Source organism: Astyanax mexicanus, chromosome 16 (assembly GCF_023375975.1).
Source record: "Astyanax mexicanus isolate ESR-SI-001 chromosome 16, AstMex3_surface, whole genome shotgun sequence".
Classification (NCBI taxonomy): Eukaryota; Metazoa; Chordata; class Actinopteri; order Characiformes; family Acestrorhamphidae; genus Astyanax; species Astyanax mexicanus.
The window spans coordinates 30,647,610-30,673,487 of NC_064423.1; the positions used below are offsets into that span (position 1 = coordinate 30,647,610).

Here is a 25,878-nt window from a genome sequence, read left to right on the forward strand (position 1 = left end):
AAGAGACAGTAAATAACACATAATACACAACAATAACACATAGTGGGGAACTTGCTGAAAGAATTAAAAGTTCTAGAAGTTTTAAATGTCGGTTTTCAATTAATTACCTAGGCCTGTAATTATAATATTTGTAATATTTATAAATTATATTTATTAATAATATTTATCTTATATTAATAATAATATATTTATCTGTAATACTGGTGTTGCACATATAATTGCACATTTACGTATTTATACCATTGCATTACAACATTATATTGTATATTCTCTGTTAAATTATCTAATGTCTAATATATTTGTAAATAGTGGAGACTTCTTTACAATATGATGCATTTAGTCCCTGTATAGTTTTTGCATTACAGTACAATTTGTATTTTTAGTTAGTTTTATAGTGCTGTTGAGTTATTAACTACCTGATCCTTAACACGAGCATTGAATGAATGTTTTTATATAATGTTCAAATGGCAAATAAATCATGACTTACACTGATTTAAAACTGTAAATGCTGGAATAGATTGAATGTAATGTACTATAATATATAATATATTGTAATATAATTAAACTTAATACTAACATAAATTAATTCTACTAACATTTCTACAATTGTTTGTTTATATACTGCATATACTGTAATAGAATATATAATATAATGTAATATAAGACTAATTTCTGCAGTAATTTGAGTTGTTTTATATTGATTAGAGCTGATCTTTTGTTCTGTATGGGAGCGCTGAGGTCTGCCCCGCTCTAGGCGGCAGTGCAGCTGAAGCACCTCCATATGGTGATCTGTGTTTCCGGGGTAAAACCCGCACTGGAGCCGCTCCTGTTATCTGGAGGCTGTTTCTGTTTGGTCAGTTTAGAGGAACAAACCTCCAAAATAATCGTAACCACGGTGTTAGTGTTAGTCCCGACTCAGAATCAGTGCTGTTTGAGACTGTTTAATTTAGTAAGTTCAGGCTTTCGGTGTAATAATATCCCCTGTGCGCGATCCGGATTCGGATCCGTGTTCCAGGCTAAATCCTATAGCGTTGGTTTGAAGCCGTGTTTTACAGGTGACTCAGAGTGACAGTTGGAGCGGCTAAAGCGTAAACAGACTGCTGTTGGTAGCCAGGCTTACTAGCTATATAACTTAGTTTTTTTGTTTAGAAATGTATTTATGTCGCTGAATAGAGACTTTGATAAAATTTGAGTACGTTTTTTGTCTATCAAAAAGTTTTAATTGGGTCAGGCTAAGCTGCAGCGGGCGCTTTTTTCCGTAAACTTTGTAGTTGTCGGTAATGCTAGCTCTTAGCTTAGCTAGCGTTAGCTAAGCTTTGACCAAACAAACTGAGCTAGCTGCTAGTTTTTTGGAAAGATGTAGGTAACTTACTAATTTTATTTATTTCCTACTTTATTATTTTATTTTTAGATAGTTAGCTAACTAGCTAGTTAGCTAGGTAATCGAGCAGTTAAATAGAAACTAGCTAGTTAGCTAGCTAACTTAGCTAGCAGTTGAGTTGGATATGGTGTAACGTTAGTGGTTGCTAGGCAGCTAGCTTTAGTTTTTAAGTAAGCACGCTAACTAACTTACTATACCCCTCCAAAATGGAGAGCTACGATGAATTCATCCAAAAGCAAATACGCCAAATTAAAGGCAATGCTCATGTAGAAACCTCTGAACCAGCCAGCAGCCCTCAACCATCAAATATAAGGTTTTACGGAGTCCCTGTTCTCCCTCCGCTGGTAAGAGTCTTTTTATAATGAACGACTTTATGCTTTGTTTTAATCATTGGTGTGGTGGTGGTGGTTTTATAGCTGTGCATTTAAGTTTAAAGTATAAACTTAATTAGCCTCCTAAAAATAGGTTACTTTACACAGTATTGTAAATATTCAACAGACAAACCCATTACCTGACAATTTTATTTAATTCGATTATAAAATGTTAACGCTTTCAAGACTGAACCATCAAATATTTGTACAAAAGAGAGCCAAAACATTTTATGTTACTTTTTTTGTATTATGTAGGACACATCTGGAATTTTTCGCTCACAGTAACTTTTAAACAAACTGTTTAATCACAAACAAATTGTTATTCAGTTACATTAATCTACATACAATCTATCTGTATATGTTTACTGTACTCTGTTTATAGATTTTATACAATTTTATTGTTTGCATTTTATTATTACATTATAACTTAAGAAATATTTTAAACTATTTATTAAATCTCACTGATGCTCAAACACTTGTCTTGGGCTCAAACACTTGCTATAGGTCTTTTTTTTTTTTTTTTTTTTAGCCTAATAATTTCAGTTACCAAATATTCAGCTAACCATTTGTCAATTACTTTTCAAATAATATTGTTTGCTTTTAAAGACAGTACATCATCCAGCCCTGCTTTGAAAGATGAAATGATTAATTGCGGTAATTATTTGTTTTTTAGCTAAACAAGGACCAGAAAGAAGAAATGCAAAGGCTCAGAGAATCAGCCACCCATCTGATGAATAAATGGAAATGCTCATCCTCATCTCGAGTGTCTTACGTACAGAACATTCTTAACAGTGTGCAGGTAATGCATAACTCAGATTCCAGTGGTTTTACCTGTCAGCTTACTTCCCAGTACAATGCTGCCTTATTGTCTAAGCTCATTGGATTCACATTTCTTTTTTTCTTGCTGTTGTTTTAGTTACGAAATGCCCCAACGTTTGAAGACTTTAAGGATGAGAGACCAGCTACAGACGAGTGTGATGAAACAGCAGAAAGCCACTGGATTTTACCTGTTTTCCCAGCAGCACCACAGATCACTGATGAAAAAGCACACATTTCTCTCAGTCAACCTATGACATCTACAGCTTGTGATGGTCATGCAGTGTTAAGGCTTAGACCTTTGGAAGGAGAATATTCATTAGAGAACAGCCATACAACTGTTCTGTTTGAAGGTGTTCCTCTGGTCGGTCACAAACCAGAGCAATCTCTTGATCCGGGCACTGATAATGCACTTAACACACACTCTCTGTCTCAATCATATAAAAACCCACACATAGATGTAAGCCAGCAGGGGCTGTCATCTGGATATGTGACCATTGAGCCTTCGGATGTCAGCTCTGGTTGGATAGTGGGAGATGAAGGCATGGAAGAAAGGCATTCAGTTCAGAGTGGCTTTTTCTTAAACACTTCAAACTCAACTAGCATCATCAGCCATGCTCCGGTAGATGGAGAGGTCCTGGAGGAGGAGCATACACTCTCTAACCAGGAACATCCTGAGGTTAAAGAACCAGTAAATGCTGCATTGGGGACAGAGCCATCTGAAGAAGGTCCTTACCGCATGAGCCTGCAGAACCTTCTGAAAAAATCTCAAGAGCATCGGAGACATCAGAGGATGCTGCGCAACCAGGCATTGAAAGCTTTGAAAGTTAGTGAAGCCCCAGTTGTTGAAGAATGCAGTCTTTCTGACAAGGAGAATGAAGAATTTTTCCCAGGTGGAACAGTAAAAGCGGAGCTGAGGAGAATCAGGGAAAGGAAAAGGGAACAGTTACCCGAAATAAAGGTGCCAAGCCTTGAAATCCAGATACAAAACCATGGGACAGGTAGAGATAATCTAAAACCCCCTGATCTGGTCAGCGATGTTGAAGATGTAAATCCTCCTAAATGTGAAGTGCCACTTGACCATTGCTTTAATATTACTTCCTCCTCAAACACTGCAGGTAGTGTTACTGAAAAACCATTGCCAACTCTGTCAAGCTATCCAAGTATGGCAGACAGCCCCAATCAGTCTACTTCAGCGACAGCGTCCCCCTCAGCAAAATCTCTTTACCAGTCCAAAACCAAGAAAGCAGGCAGTCTGCTGCCCAGGCCTTGCCAAGCAGCGGGTAAAAAATTTAATAATGTGCCTACCCCCAAGTTCTGCTTGAGCCCAGTGCGCAGTAAAAAAGGCAGTGGCATATCTGGCTCCTTCAGAAAGCCCTTGGTGAAGACACCTGTTTGTGTGGATGCTGAAGCAGGGCCAAATCTGTGTGGCCAAGCCAAGTGGGCTTCGAGCCTGTCTGCAGAGCCCGAAGGGGATGATCCCGCGTGTAGGAGCACAGATCAGGCCGAGCAGATCGCTCAGCTTGAACTTAATTTATCGAGCCTTAAAGTCCTGATCTCAGACCTAGAGTCAACACTGTCGAAGTCGATGGCAGATTTTAATCCTACAGACTTGGCCGAGGATCATAACAGCTCCCAGCTAACCCTGCTTGCAGAACACGAAAGCATCAGCCTGCCAGCTAGTGATGGGAAGCCTCCAAGTGTGGTTACGTTTAATGAGACCGTGCAGCAGGATGTCTTTTCTAAAGATAACAGGACACGGCCAGGGAGCAAACAGCAAGAGCTGCCACACTGTGTCACTTCTATGGTGCAGAGAAGGAGGGTGCCAGAGGTGTTCCGGGTGATCAGTAACTCAAAAAGGCTGTCTCAAAGAACTGCCGTCCTCACAGATGCAAGTAACCAGCCTGAAGAGAAGAGGAATGCCTCAGGCGAGAAAAAGAAAGAGTTGGAAAGCATAGAAGATTCCCTGAACAGCTCATCCCTTAATCGGTCCTATGATGTGGATACCCCTTCCAGATTCTGGTCACAGGCTGGGCCCAAAGGGAAACAGCTAACCCCTGAGCTGGGAGGCCAAGAGGGGGTGTCCCGTGCCAAACGGAGACTGCTTATGAACAACATGGATGGGACTGAGATTGGACAGCTGATGAATGATGGCCGACCTCAGTTTAGCACACCTAAAGGTGAGTAAGGCTGGTTTTATATAAGGGTGCATGATATGATATATTTAAATAAAAAAAAGTTACATTTGTTTTGCTACATTTGTATGCGATATTGGAATTACTGTTGACAGTTACATTAGAACCCTAGTTTTGCATTACACACTACACATATCTAAATATGCTCACTGGACTTAATAGATTAACTACAACCCTAGAAGGAGACGGAGACGATCATTTATCATTTTTATACCATTAAGATGTTTTAAATAAATAGTATTGAAAGTTCCATAGTTTAGTAGCAGTAATCTGGGCCTGGAGTGGCAAAAGACAGACACCATTTTCCCGATTAAAGTCAGTATATTGTCCACAGGATGATTTAATTTGTCTTTAAAATTCTAATAATGTGAAATCATTAGTTATGTCTGTGGATATTTGTTCACATTTTGGCAGAAATATATACGCCTGGTTTATTAGCTTTGGAGATGGACCTTGAAAACATAATCAAATCACTTGGCACACAAGTGTGATTTTTGGTTATTTGAAAATTCAGAGACTGTTTCATCTTTGGCCCCATGATGGCTGTCTTCATAATGCACTGACTTCTTTTAAAGCACACTGGAAAAGCAGATGAGACATATTTTGTCAGGCTGGGTTTATGATCCTTTTAAAATAATAAGTCTTGATAAATCCCCTTGCTGTAATGATAATGGCCAGATAATAGTCTTGTCTCACTCACAATGCCTGCCAAGTAGGCTGAGAAGCACTGCTTCCATGAAGCATAACGATTTCGCTTTAAGTGCTTCTGCAGCGATTAGTTAGTTGATCTGCTGTGATTAGGCTGAGCCGTAATTAAACAAACGATGTGCACTCACGGTGAGCTTATACTTCATATGTCAGCAGTGTCGCCGTGGCCAGAGCAGCAGCTAAGGCAGGAGCAAGAAGTGCAGGTCAGAGCTCTGATGGAGGAACAGCACAGACAACAGAAGGAGCTGCTACAGGTGAGAAAAGTGATGTCAAAAGTATAATTTCACTTCACATTGCTTTGAAATAGAAGTTATATTGTGAGTGCCTTCACATTTGCATAGTTTTCACAGACATGCAGGAAAATTATCTTCCTTGTTTTGGTTTGCCCACCACCTCAAAATATGTGGATTCAAGGAAAATATGCCAAAGCATAAACACTAGCTTGGCATAATGAGCGTGTTACTGGTTAGGTCTTAGTTGTTAAAGTGAGTGGTATCACCATGGTCAGAACCAAAGAACTTATTGAGATCTTTAGAAAGAAGGCTGTGGATGCAAATAAGCCTGAGAAGGGATTTTAAAAGAACATTCAAAACTGCTCTCAACAAGGTCAGCTCAGGCCACTCTAGCAAGTTCAGCCTGAACTTGGGTGTGTAAAGAAAAAACTAATTGCAGTAAAAGGGACAAAATATAACATTAAGGTACTTATCAGGATGTCTGAAACAATCTGCTTTGGAAAGATCAATCTTGTATCTTGTCTTGAAATTCATTATGGAACTGGTGCAGTTTTCTTCTGGTGGTAGATGTACCTCCAAAACTACAACTCTGCAGGAAAAGGGCAAAAAAATGTGTCTTTCAATGGAAGGCAATGTAAAAATAAAAATAAAATCGTATTGGACCATTTTGAATGGTCTGTTCACAGTACCAGAAAGTGGAAAAAAAAACTTTAGAAATAGAGATATAAGGTTTTTGTGGGACATGCACAATAGTTTTATATATTTTACTGCTTCAGTCAGAGCCACAAAATCAGTCTGTGTAAATCCATGCCGCAGAGGCGAGTCATTCTATGACTTACAATTTCTGAAAGTTTTACAACTTTTATGCCCCATAAAAAGCTTTTCTGACAGGCTCTCCCAGAGATCACATTAACCTTTATTCCCCTTGGACTCTTTTGGGTGTGTGGCGAACGTCCAGCGTTCTTCAGTTTGAGTGGAAGAGCATCTGACAATAAGACTGTGTAAAAACTCTTAAAATCCAGTCAGAAAAGCCCAGAGAGCTTTGTGTAAAAGTTTAATACCATCCCCAGGATGCGCTTGCCAGACCTGCGTTGGTATAATCCAAGGACACCCTTGTTGCCAGCCAGTTCTCCTTCAGTGTGCTCTGTAGGTTGTGTCCTTGTGCCATTAATTACACACTGTAATTTATGCATCGGATAGGTCTTTAATGAACACAGGCTGCTTTTATAATAGGACCTGGCAAGTGTCTCTCTCTCTCTCTCTTTCTCTCTCTCTCTATCACTCTCACTCTCTCTTTCGCTCTGTGGGCGTGTCGGGCCAGAAAGGAGAAAGCCCAGCCATGTTGGGGGAATTGACACAGAAAATGAGCGGATCATTTTGTTTAATTCATGAGTGTCTGAGCTTAAGTGCCTGATCCCACGGTGTCCTGTTGCTCGTGTCGCTCTTTTTCTTTGTCCCTCTTTGGTGGATGAGGATGGTTGTGCCATCCTTGTTCCCCATTAACTTTTTTCACTCATGCCTAATTTACTGTCCTTCAACGACCCCATCCCCTCCCAATTCATTCGCTTATTTTCTCTCATTTCTCTCTCTCTCTCTCTGCTCTCTTTAAATGTCCACTCCCCTCTATCTCTTCATCCATTATCTATCCCTGCCTTTCTTTCAACCTCCATCCATCCATTCATCCATCCTCTTTTTCTCTCTCTCTCTCTCTCTCTCTCTCTCTCTCTCTCAGTCACTGGCAACAAGGTACCAGTTTCTCCGGAGCGTGTCCTTCCCGTGTCCCAGTGTAGGCTCACGTCTGGAGGACGTGGCAACCTCCCCCCCCCCCTCCTCTGTCTCCATGGGTCTGGGCTGCTCCTCGCAGCCTTCTGAGCTCACATTGGCTGAGCTGAGTGTTCTCTCAGACTCCCTTCATATCTCACAGGTGCCTGCACTCACAACTTATGCCTGGTTGTATATTGCAGAGCAATGCGCAACAAGATTGTTAATGTTGTCCCATTTATAGTATTTCTTTTTTTTTATATGCTTCTGCCTGTATTTTTGTTTTTTAGCTAGCTTAGATACCATATCAACTACCAACCATCTAGAAAACATTTTATACTAATGGCCACATCGTAATATATGTGGTCAGCCTTTTAGGAAATAGGCTTTTTTAGTTGTTGGTATTATCTGTTTTGTTAGTTTGTTAATAATGATATTAATAATAATGATAATATATATTATTATTTTTATTATAATTAATTCACTGTTCAATTTCTGAATATATCATGAATATTGCACATACAGCTGGAATACTGAATAACTGGATGCATCATAAAAAAAAAGAACAAAATGGTTTCGACCAATTATAGACAGCCTGTAAAAACAGCCAGTGTGTAATAACTGCATAGTAACAAGTAGTTGATTGGATGCCACCCATTATGTCACTGTTCATTTAATTAATTTAGTTTGACGAGGTTCTTTGTGACATTTCTTTTTAAATAGCACATTTTTGCACATGCTGGAAAGAGTAAATCTACTCAATGTTTTCCCATTTGTTTTCCATGATCTGGAGGTGGAGGTGGTGGATTTAATTTGTTTAAACCTCACACATTTTAAAAAACATTAAAAATATTCTATATTATAAAAATTTCTATCCTCGAGTGATCCATGTCTGAATTTCTATAAATTCCTCTTGCTCTTTTCTCTTTGTTGATTAATTTTATGCTTTGCAATTTCAGTCTCAAAGCTGTCTTCCTGTGTGTCATCGCCCCCTGGTGGCGGCAGCAGTGAAAGGTTACCTGACCCGCAGGCTGCTCCGCACAGAGAGAGTGGCTCAGCTCATCAGAACTATCAAGGTGACCAAGTCCACTGCCACACGCAATGTGGCCTTGCCATCAATCTTGTTTTAATCTGCTTGTGTCAGAAGTAGATTTTTTTTTTTAGATTTTTTTAAAGGATAAAGGACACAGCAACTTTGAAAGTGTATCTCAAAATAGTGCAGTAAGCCAGAAGGAATCTCTGGCATTTTGAACACGCTGTAGCAGGTTGCAGGTTGCGACAGTGTTAAGGTTCTGGTTGGTTGATCATAATGTTGTACTTGCAGGACACCCAGCTGTTCCTCCAGGACTTCCAGTGTCAGACACCAGGGAGAGAGTTCAGCAGCAGACAAGACCGTGTCCTACAGGAGAGAGTCACACTACAAGTAAACCCTTTAAACTTTTACACACTAAGCAACACACAACCATCGTAACTAGAACTGGCTTAACTAGAACTGCAGGATTATGAAAATTATGACCAGACTTTATTTTGTGATATATCATGTCCTTAGTATAACAAAATCTTCTTTAAAACATCAGCTTTACAGTGGAAGAAAAACTTCAAGGTATTGTGGAGTGCTTTTATTCATCTGAATATTTGAAATGAGAGTTGGCACATACAAACTCTGTTGTATATTACAATATTATGAAATCCTAGCACAGTGTTCCTGATGTAACATAATTAAAGATTGGCCTGCATGATTTCATCTGAATTAATATAAAATATTTTATGGATCTTTTGAAGGTTTTCTCATTGTGGCCCCACCTTTTATACAACGAAATGATCTGACTGGTTGGGATTCTTGCAGGCCAAAATACAACATCCAGTAGTTAGGGGTCTCAATACAGATGCAGATGTCTTCAATATCAGTATTGTAATGACTGGTGAAATAATTATAAAGGCAGCATTTTAATTAGTTTCTGCTTGGCCATTTCTGTGTCAGACATTTTTACCTTGTGATGAATGGCTCAACAGAAATGCTCTAAAATAACTAAATAATCATTAGTTTTGTAGCTGGACAATGTGTTTGTGTGTCTAAAGTGAACTTGATTAATGTGAGTCTGAGAGACGTGATTTAGGTTTTACATCTGTCTGTTCTTGACTTTCTCTTTTTCACTTTACAGTTGCAATCAGCACGATATGAACTGCATGACCTCTTCTTCAGCCTCTGTCCTGCAGACCGGATGCAGGTGATCAGCTGGGACAGACAACTGGCCAGAGAGAGAGAGTTCAGACACAAGGTAATAGAGCGACATATCATCACTTCAGATTTAGCAGATCACAGATTTTTGTACATTATCTTTACTTAATTACTCAACTCGTCAAGTGGTTTGTTGGTTTTTTATGCATTGATTCTACCTTGTACCTGTTGGGTTGTCTTAGGACAAGTATATTTTGGGGGGGGGGGAACACAAAAACTGCTTTAACTGGCTGGATGTCTGTTACACTGAGGCTGTGGGTCATTGGATGGATGGTTTTTCTTTTTACAGGAGAATAAGGAGCCCCAGGCTGGGAGGAAAAGCACTCTCTCTGCTGCCACCAGGAAAGCTCTGGAGAGGAAGAGGACAGTGATGTGAGTGCTTTGTGTTGTATTTTGTATTCCAGCTGAAACAGGATAGGTGTACCTCACATTGGTTCTGGAGAGCTAGTTTGCAGAACATTGTAATTAATGAATTCAAATGATGTTTGGACCCATGCCTTAAGGTCCAGATAGTGTTGGATCACATTACAAAATTAGCAGGTGTTGTCATAACCCATGTATTGTTTGCAAACCCCTGTATGTAGCAAAGTTCTTTACACTGCTCTCTAAACTTACCCAAACGATATGATACGATATAATAAGACTGTTGTCCTAAAGGAAATTTGCCCTGAACAGACACAAAACATCTGCTGTTACAAATATGATTTAAAGTTGATACATATACACAATAAATTCACAGTACAAACCAGTTGTATAGAATATAACTAAACAATGACACTTGGTTTGAATTTTGATCTGAACTTTCAGGTGTGAAAATGCCCTTAAGTGTGTCCAGACGGATAAAATGATTTCTGTTTACTGCTGTCAGGTTACAGAAGAAAGCTGCTGAAAGATCCAAGGTGGCTTTGGGGACTGAGGACGGATGGACCTTCGTGCCAAACCCACGCAGAGTTCCAAAGAAGGCCACTCCGCTACGCGGGCCCAGATGAACAGGCCTGCTGTGGGGCTCATCTGGCTTTACCTCAGTCAATCAATCTACAGCACATTCACACAGATGCCAATAGAGAGAGTTCCTTGGTAACATATGAGCACCTTGTGCCTTGTGGCAAATGTTCCGTCCTTATAGATCAGATTCTTTGTTTATAGTGTTTGTTTAGTGTCAAATTTATTTATCTTAAGTGTTTTTTGGGAGTTGACATTTACATCCTAATATTCAGCAATCAAATTTGCTGACGGTGCATTTTCTTAACTTATTTTTCATATTTGTTTTTCTAATAAATATTTGATATAAAATGCAGCATAGTTATTTTATTTCTTTTTGTATTTATTTAATTAGCATTTAATTTTTCACCCTAAAGTGTCTACCCCCCTGATGTGCTAAAGGATGGGAAGTCTTTAGTCTCTGCAGCCATAAAGCTAGCATAGCAAGTTTAATACTAGACGAATCACTTGTTAAACAAAATGCTTTAAGAAAAAACAGATAAAAGATTTAAAAAACAACCATCACACAAGTCTCTTTAAAACATATGTATAATTTTTATTGTATAATGCGTACATATTCTTTTAATTTAAATAATTAATCTAAATACAATCTGTGGTGCTCAACTGATGGAATAATTTACAAAGAGCGTGTGAAAATTGACGTTGTTGGCTGACCCAGTGTTTCACATGCTGTAGGCCCAAAGTCCTTCTGCTGCTGCTGCAAGTGTGAGAAACAACTGAAAGGCTACCGTCTCCCTTTAACATCCTCCTCCCATATGTATGAAGTAAGAGTGCAAAAGATCAGCTCTGCCCTTTTCTCAGTTCTGTATGATCATACACATCAGGACTGGAGGGAGAAAAATCACTCTTACTCTGAAGTTTAATAGAAGCAACCCCTGGATTATTCAGAGATGGATAAGAATCACAGAATAAATACAAGACTGTGCATAAAAAAAAATCATCATAAGCTGCAATGAAGCGCACACATAAGCAACAGTGATACAAAGCCCTGTGATTTTTGCTTTTCATTTTTTGTCTTTTTTTTTTTTCCTTTTTTTTTAACCCTCCCAAACTAACAGGTGGCAACAATGAATAATCCCATCTACACCATATCATCCATTCAGAACACTGGAAAGTAGGGAACTGGGTGCTTCCTGCTATTTGGAACACAGCCTCAGGCCTTCAGCCTTCACAGGCCCTTCTCATCATTAGTGCGCAAAAAAAAAAAAACAACCCTCAAGCTAAACACCTTGACACTCAGCTTTAGCAAAGTCGCAATTACTGTCTCCCTCCTAACTTGGCCTCTGGCAAACGCCCGTCACAATTAACCCACTTTTACAGCGCTGTGGGACCCACGCTTCGCTTGCTTCAGTTTTAGCTACCCCCAAAATCTTCAACCGTTGCTCGCTAATTACCCCAATCGCTTAGTGCTGTACGTTTACCTCACTCAAAAACATACAAATATTCAGACGCACACCTCACACCAGCGCCATCATACAAAAATAGACTCAAATGACTGGCGTTATGTGCTTAGCCCTTTTCAGGAGTACTGTCACACAGGCGTAATTGGAATGTCACAAGTGTGCTGTCAGATGTAAAGGCGGCAAACAGTCGTGATCTATAGCAATCAGACTCTGAGGCTGCATAGAGAATACTAAAGAACTCCTGAAAGGGCAAGTTTGATGTTGCATCACGATAAAAATACACAAGCTGTTCATCCACATAGATGCTATGAGAGACAGGCTGAGGTCACAGAGCTCAAATACTAGATTTCCTGTGGTGGCACACCAGTAATATAGTATATACTTCTAGAACATTTCCACTTCCTAACATTAGGAGCCATAACATTTAAAACCATTGAACTTACAGGTAAACAGGAACTCACTGATTTTTTTTTAATCTAAAGTAGCATTTGTTATAGGGTGGGATCTACAGATTAGGCAACAAATTAAGTCAGTTCCCTCTGGGGAAAAACAGGCAAGCGGCAGCATCTAAAACCCTGTTTACACTTGGTTACTTGTGACTAGAATCTGGATTGTACTTTGGTAAGTTTTTAACTCATTGCTGTGTAAAACAAAATATGCCAATTGGCTTGATGTGCAACAGTTACTGGGGTTCTGCTTTTATTGGGGGGACACGCGCACACAGTTTCCAAACCTGTGATAGTCTGTATATTCTCCATAGAAATGAAGCTGCAACTGAGTTGAATGAAAAATAGTTGAATGAAAACTACAGTAATGGCACAACAGTGAAGGAAAGCCTGAGCTACAAATGAACAAAATGAAAAAGAAAAACAAGGCAAAATTTGTCTGATGGAAAAAAGTAATTACCTCTTCAGCTTCAGAGTCTCCCACTTCCTCTCTGTCAGTATTTGGTGCAGCCAATGCAGTTGTGACAGCGACTGATTATTCAGTACTATTTTGATATTTAACACCATGTACAGGGCCAGAGACTGTGATCCAGCAGGACCAGAGTGTGTGCGCACATCTAGGTATTCTGGAGTCGCTGCTCCAGCGTACCATTTCCCCTTTCTCAGGTCTGCACACACCCACACACTTAAAAATAAAGACTCCGGAATAGTTTGCGGCTTTATAAAGCTTCCACACATGCTCAACTCATTCACAAAACGGATTCTTTAAAGAACCTTCCCATTAAGCTAGCTTCTCTATGGCACTGAACCCTTTCTGGCACATTTATTTTGAAGAATTCCGCAAATGTGCACGAGCGCACACGCGCACACACACAGCAACACTGGACATAAAGCACGGTGGAGCAGCATGAGCAAGCAGGGCGATTCTAAACAGTAAAGAATCCAGCAGGACTTAGCCTCCTCTTTGTCCCTCCTCGGCCGATCGCAGGCCTTGATCAGGATTGGGAAGGGCATACATGCATGTGAGCCCGGGGTCAGAAACAGTACACCATGTTCAGCACTTTCACTCGCACACTCTCTGTGTGAGAAAGAGAGAGAATCTTAGCTAGTGTGACTCGGTCACAGTTGTAGTAATGCAGACTTCCTCTGGAGGAGGAAGTTCAAAGTGGGGAGGCGAGAGGCAGCAAGGCATCACGGGAAGTCCAAGGCTGCTTAATGACAGAGATAAATAGAGAGAGTAAGGAGAAAGGAGAGATTTTGAGTTGGGTTTTGAGGGGGGGGGAGAGAGAGAGAAAGAGAGAGATAGACTGGGGCTTTGGAAAAGGTGAGAGAGAGACAGTTGGCTTTCCAGTCAGAACCCATCTCCCAGTGATGGAACGAGCAGAAAACAGTACGGACGAGTAAGACAGAAACGATAAGACAGCAAACGGATTCTCAGGCTCCAGCGATGATTTTTTTTTAAAACTCTTTTTTGGGTGTTTGTGTTTAGTCCGGCCCGACGTCCAACGTCCGTCCACTGAGTCCAGAGATAGGGATGCCCCACTGCCCCGCACCAGTGCCCCTCTCTACCCCTGTCTCCTGTCCAGTCAGATCACAGAAACCAGGGTCCAGAACCAGGCGGGGCGGGGCCTTCCATTGGCGTCATGTGACGTTGACCTCTAGCACGTGGTCGTCCGTGCTGGGCAGCACCAGGACCTGGCGAGTCAGGCTGCAGTTAAACACCTGCCCCGGGCTGAAGGGATCCAGCCTGGGCATGGGCACACTCCTCTGCTGCTGCTGGTGATCACTGCTGCCCAGGGAGTGGACACTTCCTCGACTGCGGAGGCTGGCCGTGTCCGCCTGGTCCTCCAGACCTTTGTCCAGTAGGGAGAGGTTGTCGTTCTCTAGGCAGGAGTCTGTGAAAATCAAGAGAGAAATGTTGAAATTATAAAGTATAGAGAGAGAGAAATGTTGAAGTTAGAAAGAGAAAGAGAGCGAGCGAGCTCTAACCTGTGTCAGGCTGGGTCATGGGTGGAGCAGTATGGGGCAGGTACTTAAACACTTTGATGCTGGGAAAGGGCAGTTTGCCCGCAAACAACGGCATGACCTCCATCTGAACTTTGTGCGTTGCCATTGCTGCTACGGGCATGGACACCAAGCCTGAACTCTTCCCACACACTGCCCAGTGACTGCTGTTATCCACCACTGTATAACACACAGACAAAAACAGTATACATTTAGTATACATTCTGTTTGTAGCAGTCTAACACTAAATATATAACAGTATATGTATAAATGCTTGTGAAAACCTCTTCTAATAAACACATTCATCTACTTTAAGATGCATATCTTGCTGAGTCAGATGAGCAAATGCACACACAAAGCTTGTCTATTTTCTATTGATCTGCTCCATGCTTAATACCAGGCATGGGCTAGAGATTTATAAAGCTCTGAGTACTAAGGAACTCTGGCACTCTGGAAAAAAATTAGAGACCACTTAAAAGGTTTCTTTGATTTTTCCAAATTAAAACCCTCTGAAATATAATCAAAAGGAAAACTGATGATCACAAGCCATCAATCCAAGCTAACCTGCTTGAATTTTTTGCACCAGGAGTGTCATAAATGTCTCCAAAAGCAGTGTGTAAAACTGGTGGAGGAGAACATGCCAAAACTGTGAACTCTTCAAACTTCATGAATTTTCTTTGCATTATTTGAGGTCTGAAAGCTCTGCCTGTTTTTTCAGCCATTTCTCATAAATGACAATATTGTTATTTAAAATTTGGGGGAAATGTTGTTCATAGTTTATAGAATAAAACAACAATGTTAATTTTACTCAAACATATGGCTATATTTACACATATTAACATATATTTACACTTGCTGTGTGTTGTTTAAAGATTTAAACCTCTTACCCTCATACATGAGTTTGGTTGTTCGGAGACCTTCAGTCTCTATGGCTTCCTCATCCTCTCTCTCCGCCTCAGTAGCGTCCGTCAAACGCGTGATCGATACCTCCAGCCGACAGAGGGAGCCGGCGCGGCACTGCTCCTCCCCCACCGCAGGCTGGATATCTGCCTTCACAGTGTACAGTGTCTGTGTGACAGGAAGAGGTCCCTTATTAATACATTGATTACCATACCATCAATATATCAATATATGTTTGTGTGTGTGCGTGGTGTGTGTGTGTAAACCCTTACCGAGACTCTCTCCAGCTGAAACTCGTAGCTGTAGGGTTTGAGTGCTGTGTCTGGAGCATCAGCTGGTGAGAAGCTGGCATTAAAAACACACTGCAAACATGGTGGCAATGTCTCCCTGCTCCACTTCATCTCCCACAGACTGTACAAACACTGCTTACTGTACACCAGCTGTTTACACAGAAAAGGACATTCAGAGACTGACAGAGGGTACGATATTGTGTCTGTTGAGACTGTTTAGTGATTTTCTCACCTGGCGTGATTTAGCATTGAGAGAGAGCAGCTCCAGTGAGGGCGTGTGCTGAAGCTCTGTGAGCGTCTGATTGGCGATGCAGAAGTTTGTGTCCGATACGTTTTGGAGACACACTTGGATGTACTTCCTGTGAGATTATAAGAGAAGAGAGGGGTTCACTCAAGAACAAATGAAGGAAAAGGTGTAAACAATAACAAATCATATTTAAGCACAGTTACAGACCTTTTCCCAGCAGACAGTAGTGAGTGCTTGGCTCTGAAGGGTGTGTAGAAGGTGAGGGAGATGAGGATGGAGTAAATAGACCAGGGACAATCAATAGATACCTGAGAAAGAAAGAGTCATGGAGAGGGATTTTAACAACATGCAGCATTTGTTCAGACATCTGATCAAAGCCACAGTAGAACAATAAAAAAGAAATGTTACAATAATCTTAAAATGACTAAACGTCAACTAGAAAATTGCATTTTCTGAAGAAATGGAGGAATGATTGTGCATCTGCCGTGAACCACTATGCTGTTATTAGTGGCTGTTACGGTATCCCAGGTGAGTGGTGTGATGCTGCTAAGTAGTTGCTAGGTGGATGCAATGCTATTACAGGTTGGTTGCTATGGTATCCCATGTGTTTGCTAGAATGGTACTAGGTGGCTTCTCTTTTATCCCAAGTGGTTGCTAAAGTGTTGCTAGGGGGTTGCTTTGATATTTCAGATGGGAGCTATCAGGCAGTGTGGGTTTGGTAACAGGCGTTAAATGATTAACATGATTGTTTCCGTCATCGCTAAGTGGCTGCTAGGTGGTGCACAAGTTAAAAGTCCCATTTTGTCATTATTACTCAAAGTACTCTTCACTTTATATACCCTTTTCATCATACAGCAGTGCATCCCCACCCATTTTTATTAACGGTATGTGGACTATTTAAGCACAATACAGGCCAGCGAAACACAACACAAAAAAATGCCTTTAAAAAAAAAAACGTATACCTTCTGGTCGATAGAGGCCATGCCGCTGTTGTAGCGCGTGCGGCTCTTGGGTCGGTGGCGGACCTCTCCATTAGTAAGACGCTCACTCTCAGCCCGCGTAGGGGATGGTGGGATGTGGCACAGCACCTCCAGCTGGAACTCTAAGATGTGGTAGGGTGGAGTCGGGGGCAGAGAGATACTCGTCACCTTCTCTGAGGCCTGGATGGACAGCGCAGCTTCCCCCACCAGCTCTGAAGAGAGAGAGAGGAGTTTGAGATATGAACAAACAAAAAAATCAGGACACAGGCTCATTCATGGTATGTTTTAAAATCAAGGTTTAGAAGGGATGTTGCATTATCACAACCTCACCAACCTTAACTCAACCCACAATAGTTGGATGGATGGAGCACCATTTTTCAAATAACACTGTTCCACAGCTCAATGCTGGGGGCTTTTTATATTACTCTATTCAACCACACCTGAGATTAGACATCATGTTTTTAGCTCTTAAAACTGTGAACATCACCACCAGATGTTCACATGCAGGAATGCCCCTTACCTTCAGTGCTGGAGAGGATGCAGGCAGAGCAGGAAGAGGAGTGCAGGATGGGCATGGAGGTGGAGTTGGTCAGCTGCAGGGCATCACCCTTCTTCACTGTGTAGTGGCCCGTTACGATAGTGAACTTCACCCGCTGAGGGAGACCTGCCAGCAGGTTATCTGCAAAGCAAACACTTAAGAAGGTAAAGCAGGGCCAGCTTACGTCAGGATTCCTTACTTAACAAAATTACAGACACTGTTTTTCCAGTTTTGAAGCCACACAAAGACATGATTAGATGCTTTGAAGACTGGGCTTAAAAACCTAGGAATAAGCAACCACAGAATTTAAACAGGGCCTGACCTGTGAGCGGCTCAATGGTCAGCTGAGGCTCTTGAGAGTAGACGTCATACTGCACGATGGGATAAATGTGGGGCAACACAAACTGCACCCGTCCCACTGTCGCACACAACTGCCGCAGAGTGTATGTGCCAGCCTGCATACTCTGAGTGACACAGAAACAGAGATATAAAATAAGTAATGTTAAGGGTAAAAAAAATAACAGCATATCTACTGCAAGCTCTGTACATCAGAAACTGCACTATTAAATGCTGGTGATCAGGACAATGCTTGCAATATCTGTTTATCGCTATCGCTGAAAGAAAATGGCAAAAAAATCAAAACCAGACAGACCTAAAAAACTACCAACTGCTCCTGGCTTCTTTTTCAGCCAGCCTCACTGCTGCTAAAGCTGAATTCTATCACAAAAAAATCAGCTCCCTCACAGACTCCCGGAAACTATTTGCTATATTCAAAACACTACTCAACCCTCCACCTCCTCCTCAGGCTACCTGCCTTACAGCTGAAGCTCTTGCCTCATTCTTTACTGGGAAAGTGGCAGCTATCAGCAGACAGTTTACTGATGCGACATGTAGCAGTCCTACATCATGCTCTGCTGCCCGGTATCCCTCCACCGAAGGCGTCGCTTTCTCCTCGTTCGCTCCTCTCACTGAGAACGAGACACTGGCTCTCCTAACGCGTAGCCGTCCTACTACGTGTCCACTTGACCCGATTCCTTCAGACCTTCTGCAAACCATTGCACCTGCAATCATTCCGGCTATTACTCACACGATCAATGCCTCTTTAACATCTGGTGTGTCACACCACTGCTTAAAAAGCCTTCTCTCAACCCCACCCAGGTTGATAACTACAGACCGGTCTCACTACTGCCTTTTCTTTCTAAAACATTAGAAAGAGCAGCTCTCAATCAAGTCTCTGGCTTCCTCACCCAAAATGACCTCCTGGACCAGAACCAATCTGGTTTCAAGAAAGGGCACTCTACTGAGACGGCTCTGTTGTCTGTGACAGAAGCGTTAAAAACTGCTAGAGCTGCAGGACAGTCCTCAGTGCTCATTCTGCTGGACCTCTCGGCTGCTTTCGACACAGTCAACCATGACTTCCTCCTAACTATACTCTCGAACATGGGGATCTCAGACAATGCGCTGTCATGGTTCAGATCGTACCTCACTGGGCGCTCGTTCAGGGTGTCATGGCAAGGACGGCTGTCCCCAGCCCACTCGTTACCCACTGGGGTTCCCCAGGGTTCGGTACTGGGACCTCTTCTCTTCTCAATATACACCACCTCTCTAGGTCGGGTTATCCGCTCACATGGTTTTTCCTACCACTGCTTTGCTGACGACACTCAGCTATACCTGTCGTTCTCACCAGATGATCACTCAATCTCTGCACGAATATCACAGTGTCTCTCAGACATATCTGCATGGATGAAGGAACATCACCTCCAACTAAATCTCTCAAAGACTGAACTTCTGGTCATACCAGCAAAACCTTCTATTCAACACAACTTTGCCATAACCATCGACTCTCTCTCTCTCTCACCGACAAAGGTTGCTAGGAACCTGGGTGTCATGGTTGATGACCAGCTTCTCTTCACGCACCATGTGGCCTCAGTTGCTCGATCCTGCCGCTTTGTGCTTTACAACATCGGAAAAATTTGACCGTTTCTGACGCAACAGGCCACCCAACTCCTGATACAAGCTGTGGTAATCTCACGCCTCGACTACTGCAATGCCGTACTAACTGGCCTCCCGGCCTGTGTAATAAAACCACTACAGATGATTCAGAATGCAGCAGCACGTTTGGTATTCAACCAACCAAAACGGGCACATGTCACTCCGCTGCTCATTGAGCTCCACTGGCTACCGGTTGCTGCTCGCATCAAATTCAAAGCTCTTACAATCGCCTACAAGGTGATGACAGTACAGGCTCCTTCCTACCTGCACTCGCTCCTGAAGGCTTACGCTACCTCCCGGCCGCTGCGCTCCTCCAATGAACGTCGCCTCGCTTTGCCAAACACTCACACAAAGCAATCCAGACTGTTCTCATACAGAGTTCCCCAATGGTGGAACAAACTACCTTCCACTACCAGATCAGGAGAATCTCTCGCTATCTTTAAGAAACTCCTGAAGACAGAGCTCTTCAAAGAGCACTTACTCTCCTAACACCTCTAACTAACTACCTTCCACTACCAGATCAGGAGAATCTCTCACTATTTTTAAGAAACTCCTGAAGACAGAGCTCTTCAAAGAGCACTTACTCTCCTAACACCTCTAACAAACTAACTAATTCTAACCTCATCTCCTTCTTCCTCTTCTCTACTCCTCTATCCCATTATTTCCCTCTGACCTCCTTAAGGCCCTATCTATAGATGCTTTATTTTTAACTTCTATTATTTTTGTACTTAACCTCTTCTATTATTTGCACTTCAATATTGTAAGACGCTTTGGACAAAAGCGTCTGCCAAATGTAATGTAATGTAATGTAATATTTGTGCAAAAATTCTACAACTTTACTGTACCACCTCAGCCCACATGCTTCTCTCACTTTCAGTGGCAGTCCTGAACCTCTCTGCTTTGTCCCGAAATGGATGTGTAAAGAATGTCCTTTGGGCTCCCAACTGTAGATGCTTTAATATATCATTGCCTCTTACTTGAATTATTTTAACTAGAGATGTCTCAATTAAGTTCTCATAATGCTGAAGTACTGAGCCAATATTTATCCAGTCCGATCTTTTTATTTGCAAAAATAAAACAGCCAAGGTTGAATCATTAACTAATAACAACGCTATATGTTTTGTAACACACTGAACTGATGATGTCTGTCGACTATTAATTTTAAATATCTGTATATTAGTGGATTGGAACTGAAAAACCCTAAAAACATACTTCAGGGTTCATATGCTTTTTAACCAATAAATTTCAATGATTTTTTTCATGACTTTTCCGTGTTTTCAAGGCAACTTTTTATGAATATTTATGATCTTTAAACCATCAGGGCAGACGTGGTCAATAAAACCAAAAATCAACTAAACTATAAAAATGAGTTTTTAAACAGTGTTGACACAATCTTTAATAATAATGATAAAATGTGTTTGAGATCCTGAGAGCGCCGTTGTGTAGGGCTTTATAACTGAACTAACTCTGAGTTAATGCATTTGTTAACTCAAAATAGCTTTTCTCAGCCGATGAATGGAAACACATTTGTGAATTGCAAATTTCCATGAATTTACCCAAACTTTCTGGGTATTTTTATTTTTCCAGAACTTATCCAGGCCTAGAAAGGACTTTTCTAGGTTTTTCATGACCATACGATCCCTGATACTCCCAACTAAAATATTGTTGCATCCCTATGCCAATTTTTAGTACATTAACCCAGAGAAGAACTACAATGAAGCACCCAGAATAAACAGAAGGACTCCTCACTGGTGCACTGAAGACGATGCTGTTGCTGCCGGGCAACAAGGTCACGTCATTCGTCTTCAGCATCTGTGCTCCGTCCTCCATGGTGAGGGCAGACGCTGAGCCTCTAGGCATGTCCAGGGATGTAGTGCTGTCGTTGCTCCGCAGCAGCAGGTGAACGTTCTTGCACATGACTCCGGTTGAGTTGAGCGTGTTGTCTGAGGGGCTGCGGTCCTGCATCTCGTACAGCTCCAGTGCAGCAGCAGCTGAACTCTGTGGCGGCCCGTAGGAAGGGCTTGTGGCTGGGAAGGTGACTGTACCATCAGGGCTGACTCCTGTGCGCCGCTGGGAGCCCACAGGTCCGGGCCGCGTGCCCGGCTGCTCCAATGAGAAATGGACGCTGGCCGCCACCTGCTCCAGCCGCACGGGTACAGGCATCAGGCTGCAGAGACGCAGCTCCAACTGCAGGGCGGCGCCCACGTGTACCGTCGCTGCGGCGGGTTGGAACCGCAGCTCCCGGAGCTGCGCGAACGAGCTCATGCTTAGAGCCACGCGCTGATCTGAGAAGAGAGGAGAGAATGGTTGTTAGAAGAAGATACACAGAATTCTAAATATTAAAATAGATACCTTTATAGCTTTCAATACTGTAAAAAAACATTTACACTTAACAACAGGTATTTAAAAAATATTTAACCTACTTAATATAAGTTTATTTAGAATTTCGGCAATAAAAACAGTGTTGCTGAACTCCTGACCTTTGTTTTCTGAGGCTTGATTAGCGAATGTGAGAATTTCCTGGCAGTAGTGCTTCCTCTCTTCGTCCGTTAGGTTGGCATCACTGGCCAGCAGGGCACTCGTCTGCAGGTAACTGGCATCATAAGTCAAGGAACTCAATAAGCACAACATATCTAAAGCATGTTATGGCAGGTAAATGCCTCTGTCAAAGATGTATTTGACAATGAAAACCCCTGCCAGACAACCTAATTTACATATTTCATCCCACACAGCAATCTGATTAGTTATTTTGTCTAGAGGCTAAAATCTTATTAGCATATAATCAAGATACTTGCCATAAAATTAAAGTACCAACAAAATTTCAAATAAAGGATCTCAGAAACTACCCTTTAAATAGGCTCAGGCCTGAGTGAAGGATACTCCTCTGTCTGCTGGAGCTGTTTCTGACACTCCGCAATCTGCTTGCGTGTGTGCGTCACCGGCAAGCTCCAGCCTTCGGACGTGTACGACTTCAGAGAGTCCAGCAGAAAGGTCTGTGCTGTCTGAGCATCGCCTTTCCTCCTATAAACACACATGCACACACACACATACAGTATATACCACAGGGTTTACGTCTTACAGTGGGATTAATAAGGGATTATTCTTAGCATGTATCCTTATTACTTTGGAACAGCAATGTTCAGAACTCAGGACTAGTCTTTTAGCGGCTCTCCTTTCCAAACAAGCAGTAGCTCACATAGAATCGCACTGAAACCATATACATGCCCTGCTAGAGCTGCGTCGGTCAACTGCATGTTAAGAAATGTAACATTGTGAAAGGAGGAGAATCTAGGAGCAACATCTGCTCAGACCATGCAAACTCACACAGTACGGACAAAAAAACATGATAAGTGCAGAAATGCTGTTGAATAACCCAATACTGATGCAAAAGCCAAGATCTCCTATGTGTTTATTGTGAATACTTGTATCACGAAAACAATAATACAAGTGCTTAAGAGCAAAAGGGCATAGGTCTCTAGACTAAAGCATGTCTTCACCGGACTGTGGAGCAGAATAAATGTGTTCTCTGGAGTGTTTAGTCACGCTTCTTTATTTGTCAGTTTGATGGACAGATCTAGGTGTGGAGGACACCACGAGAATGCTGGAATCCACTGGGTTGTGTTAGTGAAGATTATTTAAGAGCACAGCTTAATATACTGCATCATTGACCAGGGGGTAGTTTGTTTATTTATTTATTTTTAACAGGCTAATATTTAACTGAATAAGCACAGATTTCCAGATACTTCAAAATTCCTTTTCCAACTCAGAATTGTGGCTGCATGATATTGGATAAAACTGACACTGCAATATATGTATTTATACACAGCTCTTGAAATAATTAAGAGACCACTTCAGTTTCTAAATCAGTTTCTTTGATTTTGCTATTCATAGGTAAATGTTTGAGTAAAATGAACATTGTTGTTTCATTCTATAAACTACAGACAACATTTCTCTTAAATTCCAAATAAAAATATTGCCATTTACAGCATTTATTTGCACAAAATGAGAAATGGCTGAAACAACAAAAAATATGCAAAGCTTTCAGACCTCAAATCATGCAAAGAAAACAAGTTCATATTCATAGTCTTAAGAGTTCAGAAATCAATATTTGGTAGAATAACCCTGTTTTTTGATCACAGTTTTCATGCATCTTGGCCTGTTCTCCTCCACCAGTCTTACACACTGCTTTTGGATAACTTTATTCCACTCCTGGTACAAAAATTTAAGCAGTTCAGTTTTGTTTGATGGCTTGTGACCATTCATCTTCCTCTTTATTATATTCCAGAGGTTTTCAATTTGGTTAAATCAAAGAAACTCATCATTTTTAAGTGGGCTCTTACTGTATATGATTTAATTTGTCCTACATGACATTGCAGATTCTGCATTGAGACTATTGTACATGCACACATTTCAGTGATGACACCCATATGATATACTGTGCAGCCCTAAATTAAGTGGTTTTGGAATGGGTTGTCCACCTCATATAGCTCATATTGGCGTCACTGCCAGCTGACCGCACACTTTTGGCCACAATAGCCCATCCACACACTGCGCTCTGTCATCTGCAATTTGTTCCGATATTTATTTTTGCTCCTACTAAGTTTCTGTTGTTTTAGTTGCTGCTCTTTGTAGGGCACTGTAGTCTACTGTGCTTTTCTTGCCGTGGGCTCGAAAACACTCACATGTAGAACTCAGCAAGGCTCTTCCCCACCAGCCGAGCTGAGCGCATCCTCCCGATAGCTCTGTACATCTCCAGAGCAGCGTGGGACAGCTCCTGCTCCCAGAACAGGAGCGTGTGATATACAGAGAAAAAGAGACAGGGAATACTGATTAAGAGCAAGATAACATTAAACAGAACAAAGTTGGTGAGAAAATATAGCTAATTAACACAGTAACAGAAATGAATAGACGGGGGGGTTGATCAGGGCTTACCAGATAGTGTTTTTCAAACGATTCCACAGATGATAGGGCTTCTTTGAGCTTTTTATATGGGCTTTGAGGACTGTTAGCTATAAAAGACAGTGACAAGCAAGGAGTCAGATCATCCCACACATTCAGTTATTTCGACATAATGACAATGTTATTCAACCAGCCAATTAAAAAAAACAAACAAAAAAAAACAAACTAAAAATAGTAGCATATTTTGCAGTTGTTCAAATATTACAAATGTTGCACATATGCATTAATATTATTTATTATGATGATTTTCTTTTCAATTTTAACAAAGTGTCATGTGGTGCAACTGTGATTTATCCTAAAAGTAAAATTCTCCTAAAAGTTCTTAGTAGTTTAATGTGTCTTTAAAAAAAGTGTAAATACTAATTTCACAGTAACCTTTTTAACTGTACCTAACAGAACATATTTTTCCTGTAAATCAAATAAAACACACAGAATGCATCAATGATTAGTGTTAGCTACATAAATCCATTTAGTCACTGCTATTATGGGTCACACCCCATAATAGTAACATTTTAAATAACAGGAAATTAAAAATTGACTGTTTTGTGAAAAGTAAAGGTGACACACACATGTAGATTATATTGTGAATTTAAAGCTTTTTTTTTCACTGAATAATGCTGTCGGACAGGTGTCACGTCATTGATCCATGTATATAATCTACTACTCAGAGAAGAAGTGCCACTGTGCAAACTCACAGTGAGATAAAAAAAAAAACTAAACAGCACTTCCCTATGACAGACAGCACTGTTGCCATGGTTACCTGTCTCCGGTCTCTCTGCCCCCAGGCCTGCCAGCAGGTCCACAGTGCGGTTCAGCTCCTCAGAGTTGGGCCCGTTCTCCGAGACTAGACCACACATGTAGCCCAGGGATTTTAACTGAGAGCAAAAAAAAAAAACACAAAAACAGCATGAATAACGAGATGAATAACGCTCAAGCCTTCACATCTACACAGACATGCAGTACTGCCTGTAATCTTGGGGCTTATTTATAATAATTGGACAAAAGTATTTCGACACCTGCTTGTAAAGGGTATATATATATATATATATATATATATATATATATATATATATATATATATATATATATATATATATATATATATATATATTAGTGGTGTCAATTGATTCAAAAATTTAATCTGATTAATCATGACAAAATTCTGTGATTAATCTCAATTGTTTTTCTTTAGATGCATTTTTTTGTGGATATTTAAATGTAAATAATCAATGAATGTAAGAAATGTAAAATGCAATTATATTTATATCAGTGGTGGCAGTTAAAAAAGGGAAAAACAAACAGAGAGAGAGAAACAGGGAGAGAGAGAAAGAGAGCGAGAGAGAGAAAGAGAGAGAGAGAAAAAAAGAAAGACAGTAGTGGTGTCAATCGCTTAAAAAAAATAATCAGATTAAT

General features: G+C 41.1%; 2 protein-coding genes across 5 annotated transcripts in view; one reads left to right on the forward strand and one right to left on the reverse strand.

Annotated features, from left to right (window-relative positions):
- Nucleotides 1-859: 859 nt before the first annotated feature.
- On the forward strand, nt 860-11,001 carry si:ch73-100l22.3 (centriolar coiled-coil protein of 110 kDa). 4 transcript variants are annotated; one of them, XM_007246094.4, is made up of 10 exons: nt 861-1,725; nt 2,426-2,551; nt 2,669-4,748; nt 5,628-5,725; nt 7,437-7,628; nt 8,425-8,541; nt 8,790-8,888; nt 9,628-9,744; nt 9,994-10,076; nt 10,573-11,001. In XM_007246094.4, the coding sequence occupies exons 1-10, from the start codon at nt 1,588-1,590 to the stop codon at nt 10,691-10,693; spliced, it is 3,171 nt and encodes a 1,056-aa protein (XP_007246156.3). In that variant the 5' UTR covers nt 861-1,587; the 3' UTR covers nt 10,694-11,001. The 4 variants fall into 4 exon arrangements, with proteins under 4 accessions (XP_049321533.1, XP_007246156.3, XP_049321532.1 ...); XM_015605044.3 differs by having other exon boundaries at nt 863-1,725; nt 5,625-5,725; XM_049465576.1 differs by lacking the exon at nt 7,437-7,628 and having other exon boundaries at nt 860-1,725.
- A 215-nt stretch (nt 11,002-11,216) lies between these two features.
- Nucleotides 11,217-25,878, reverse strand: part of trappc10 (trafficking protein particle complex subunit 10) — a 30,800-nt gene continuing 16,138 nt past the window's right edge. The window contains exons 9-23 of the mRNA XM_049465574.1: nt 25,226-25,340; nt 24,439-24,515; nt 24,189-24,280; nt 22,387-22,527; nt 21,987-22,099; nt 21,256-21,791; nt 17,837-17,978; nt 17,497-17,655; nt 16,959-17,188; nt 16,204-16,304; nt 15,982-16,108; nt 15,732-15,899; nt 15,447-15,627; nt 14,545-14,739; nt 11,217-14,450 (exon numbers count right to left, since the gene is read on the reverse strand). Coding sequence (XP_049321531.1) covers nt 14,197-14,450; nt 14,545-14,739; nt 15,447-15,627; nt 15,732-15,899; nt 15,982-16,108; nt 16,204-16,304; nt 16,959-17,188; nt 17,497-17,655; nt 17,837-17,978; nt 21,256-21,791; nt 21,987-22,099; nt 22,387-22,527; nt 24,189-24,280; nt 24,439-24,515; nt 25,226-25,340 — 2,631 coding nt within the window. The 3' untranslated portion in view covers nt 11,217-14,196. The remainder of the gene's footprint in view (nt 14,451-14,544; nt 14,740-15,446; nt 15,628-15,731; nt 15,900-15,981; nt 16,109-16,203; nt 16,305-16,958; nt 17,189-17,496; nt 17,656-17,836; nt 17,979-21,255; nt 21,792-21,986; nt 22,100-22,386; nt 22,528-24,188; nt 24,281-24,438; nt 24,516-25,225; nt 25,341-25,878) is intronic.

Coding starts and splice junctions, on each gene's coding strand:
- si:ch73-100l22.3 (XM_015605044.3), top strand. CDS start 1,588: ATGGAGAGCTACGATGAATTCATCCAAAAGCAAATACGCCAAATTAAA. Junction 4,749..5,624: donor TCAGTTTAGCACACCTAAAG/GTGAGTAAGGCT, acceptor TTCATATGTCAG/CAGTGTCGCCGTGGCCAGAG. Junction 8,889..9,627: donor AGGAGAGAGTCACACTACAA/GTAAACCCTTTA, acceptor TTCACTTTACAG/TTGCAATCAGCACGATATGA.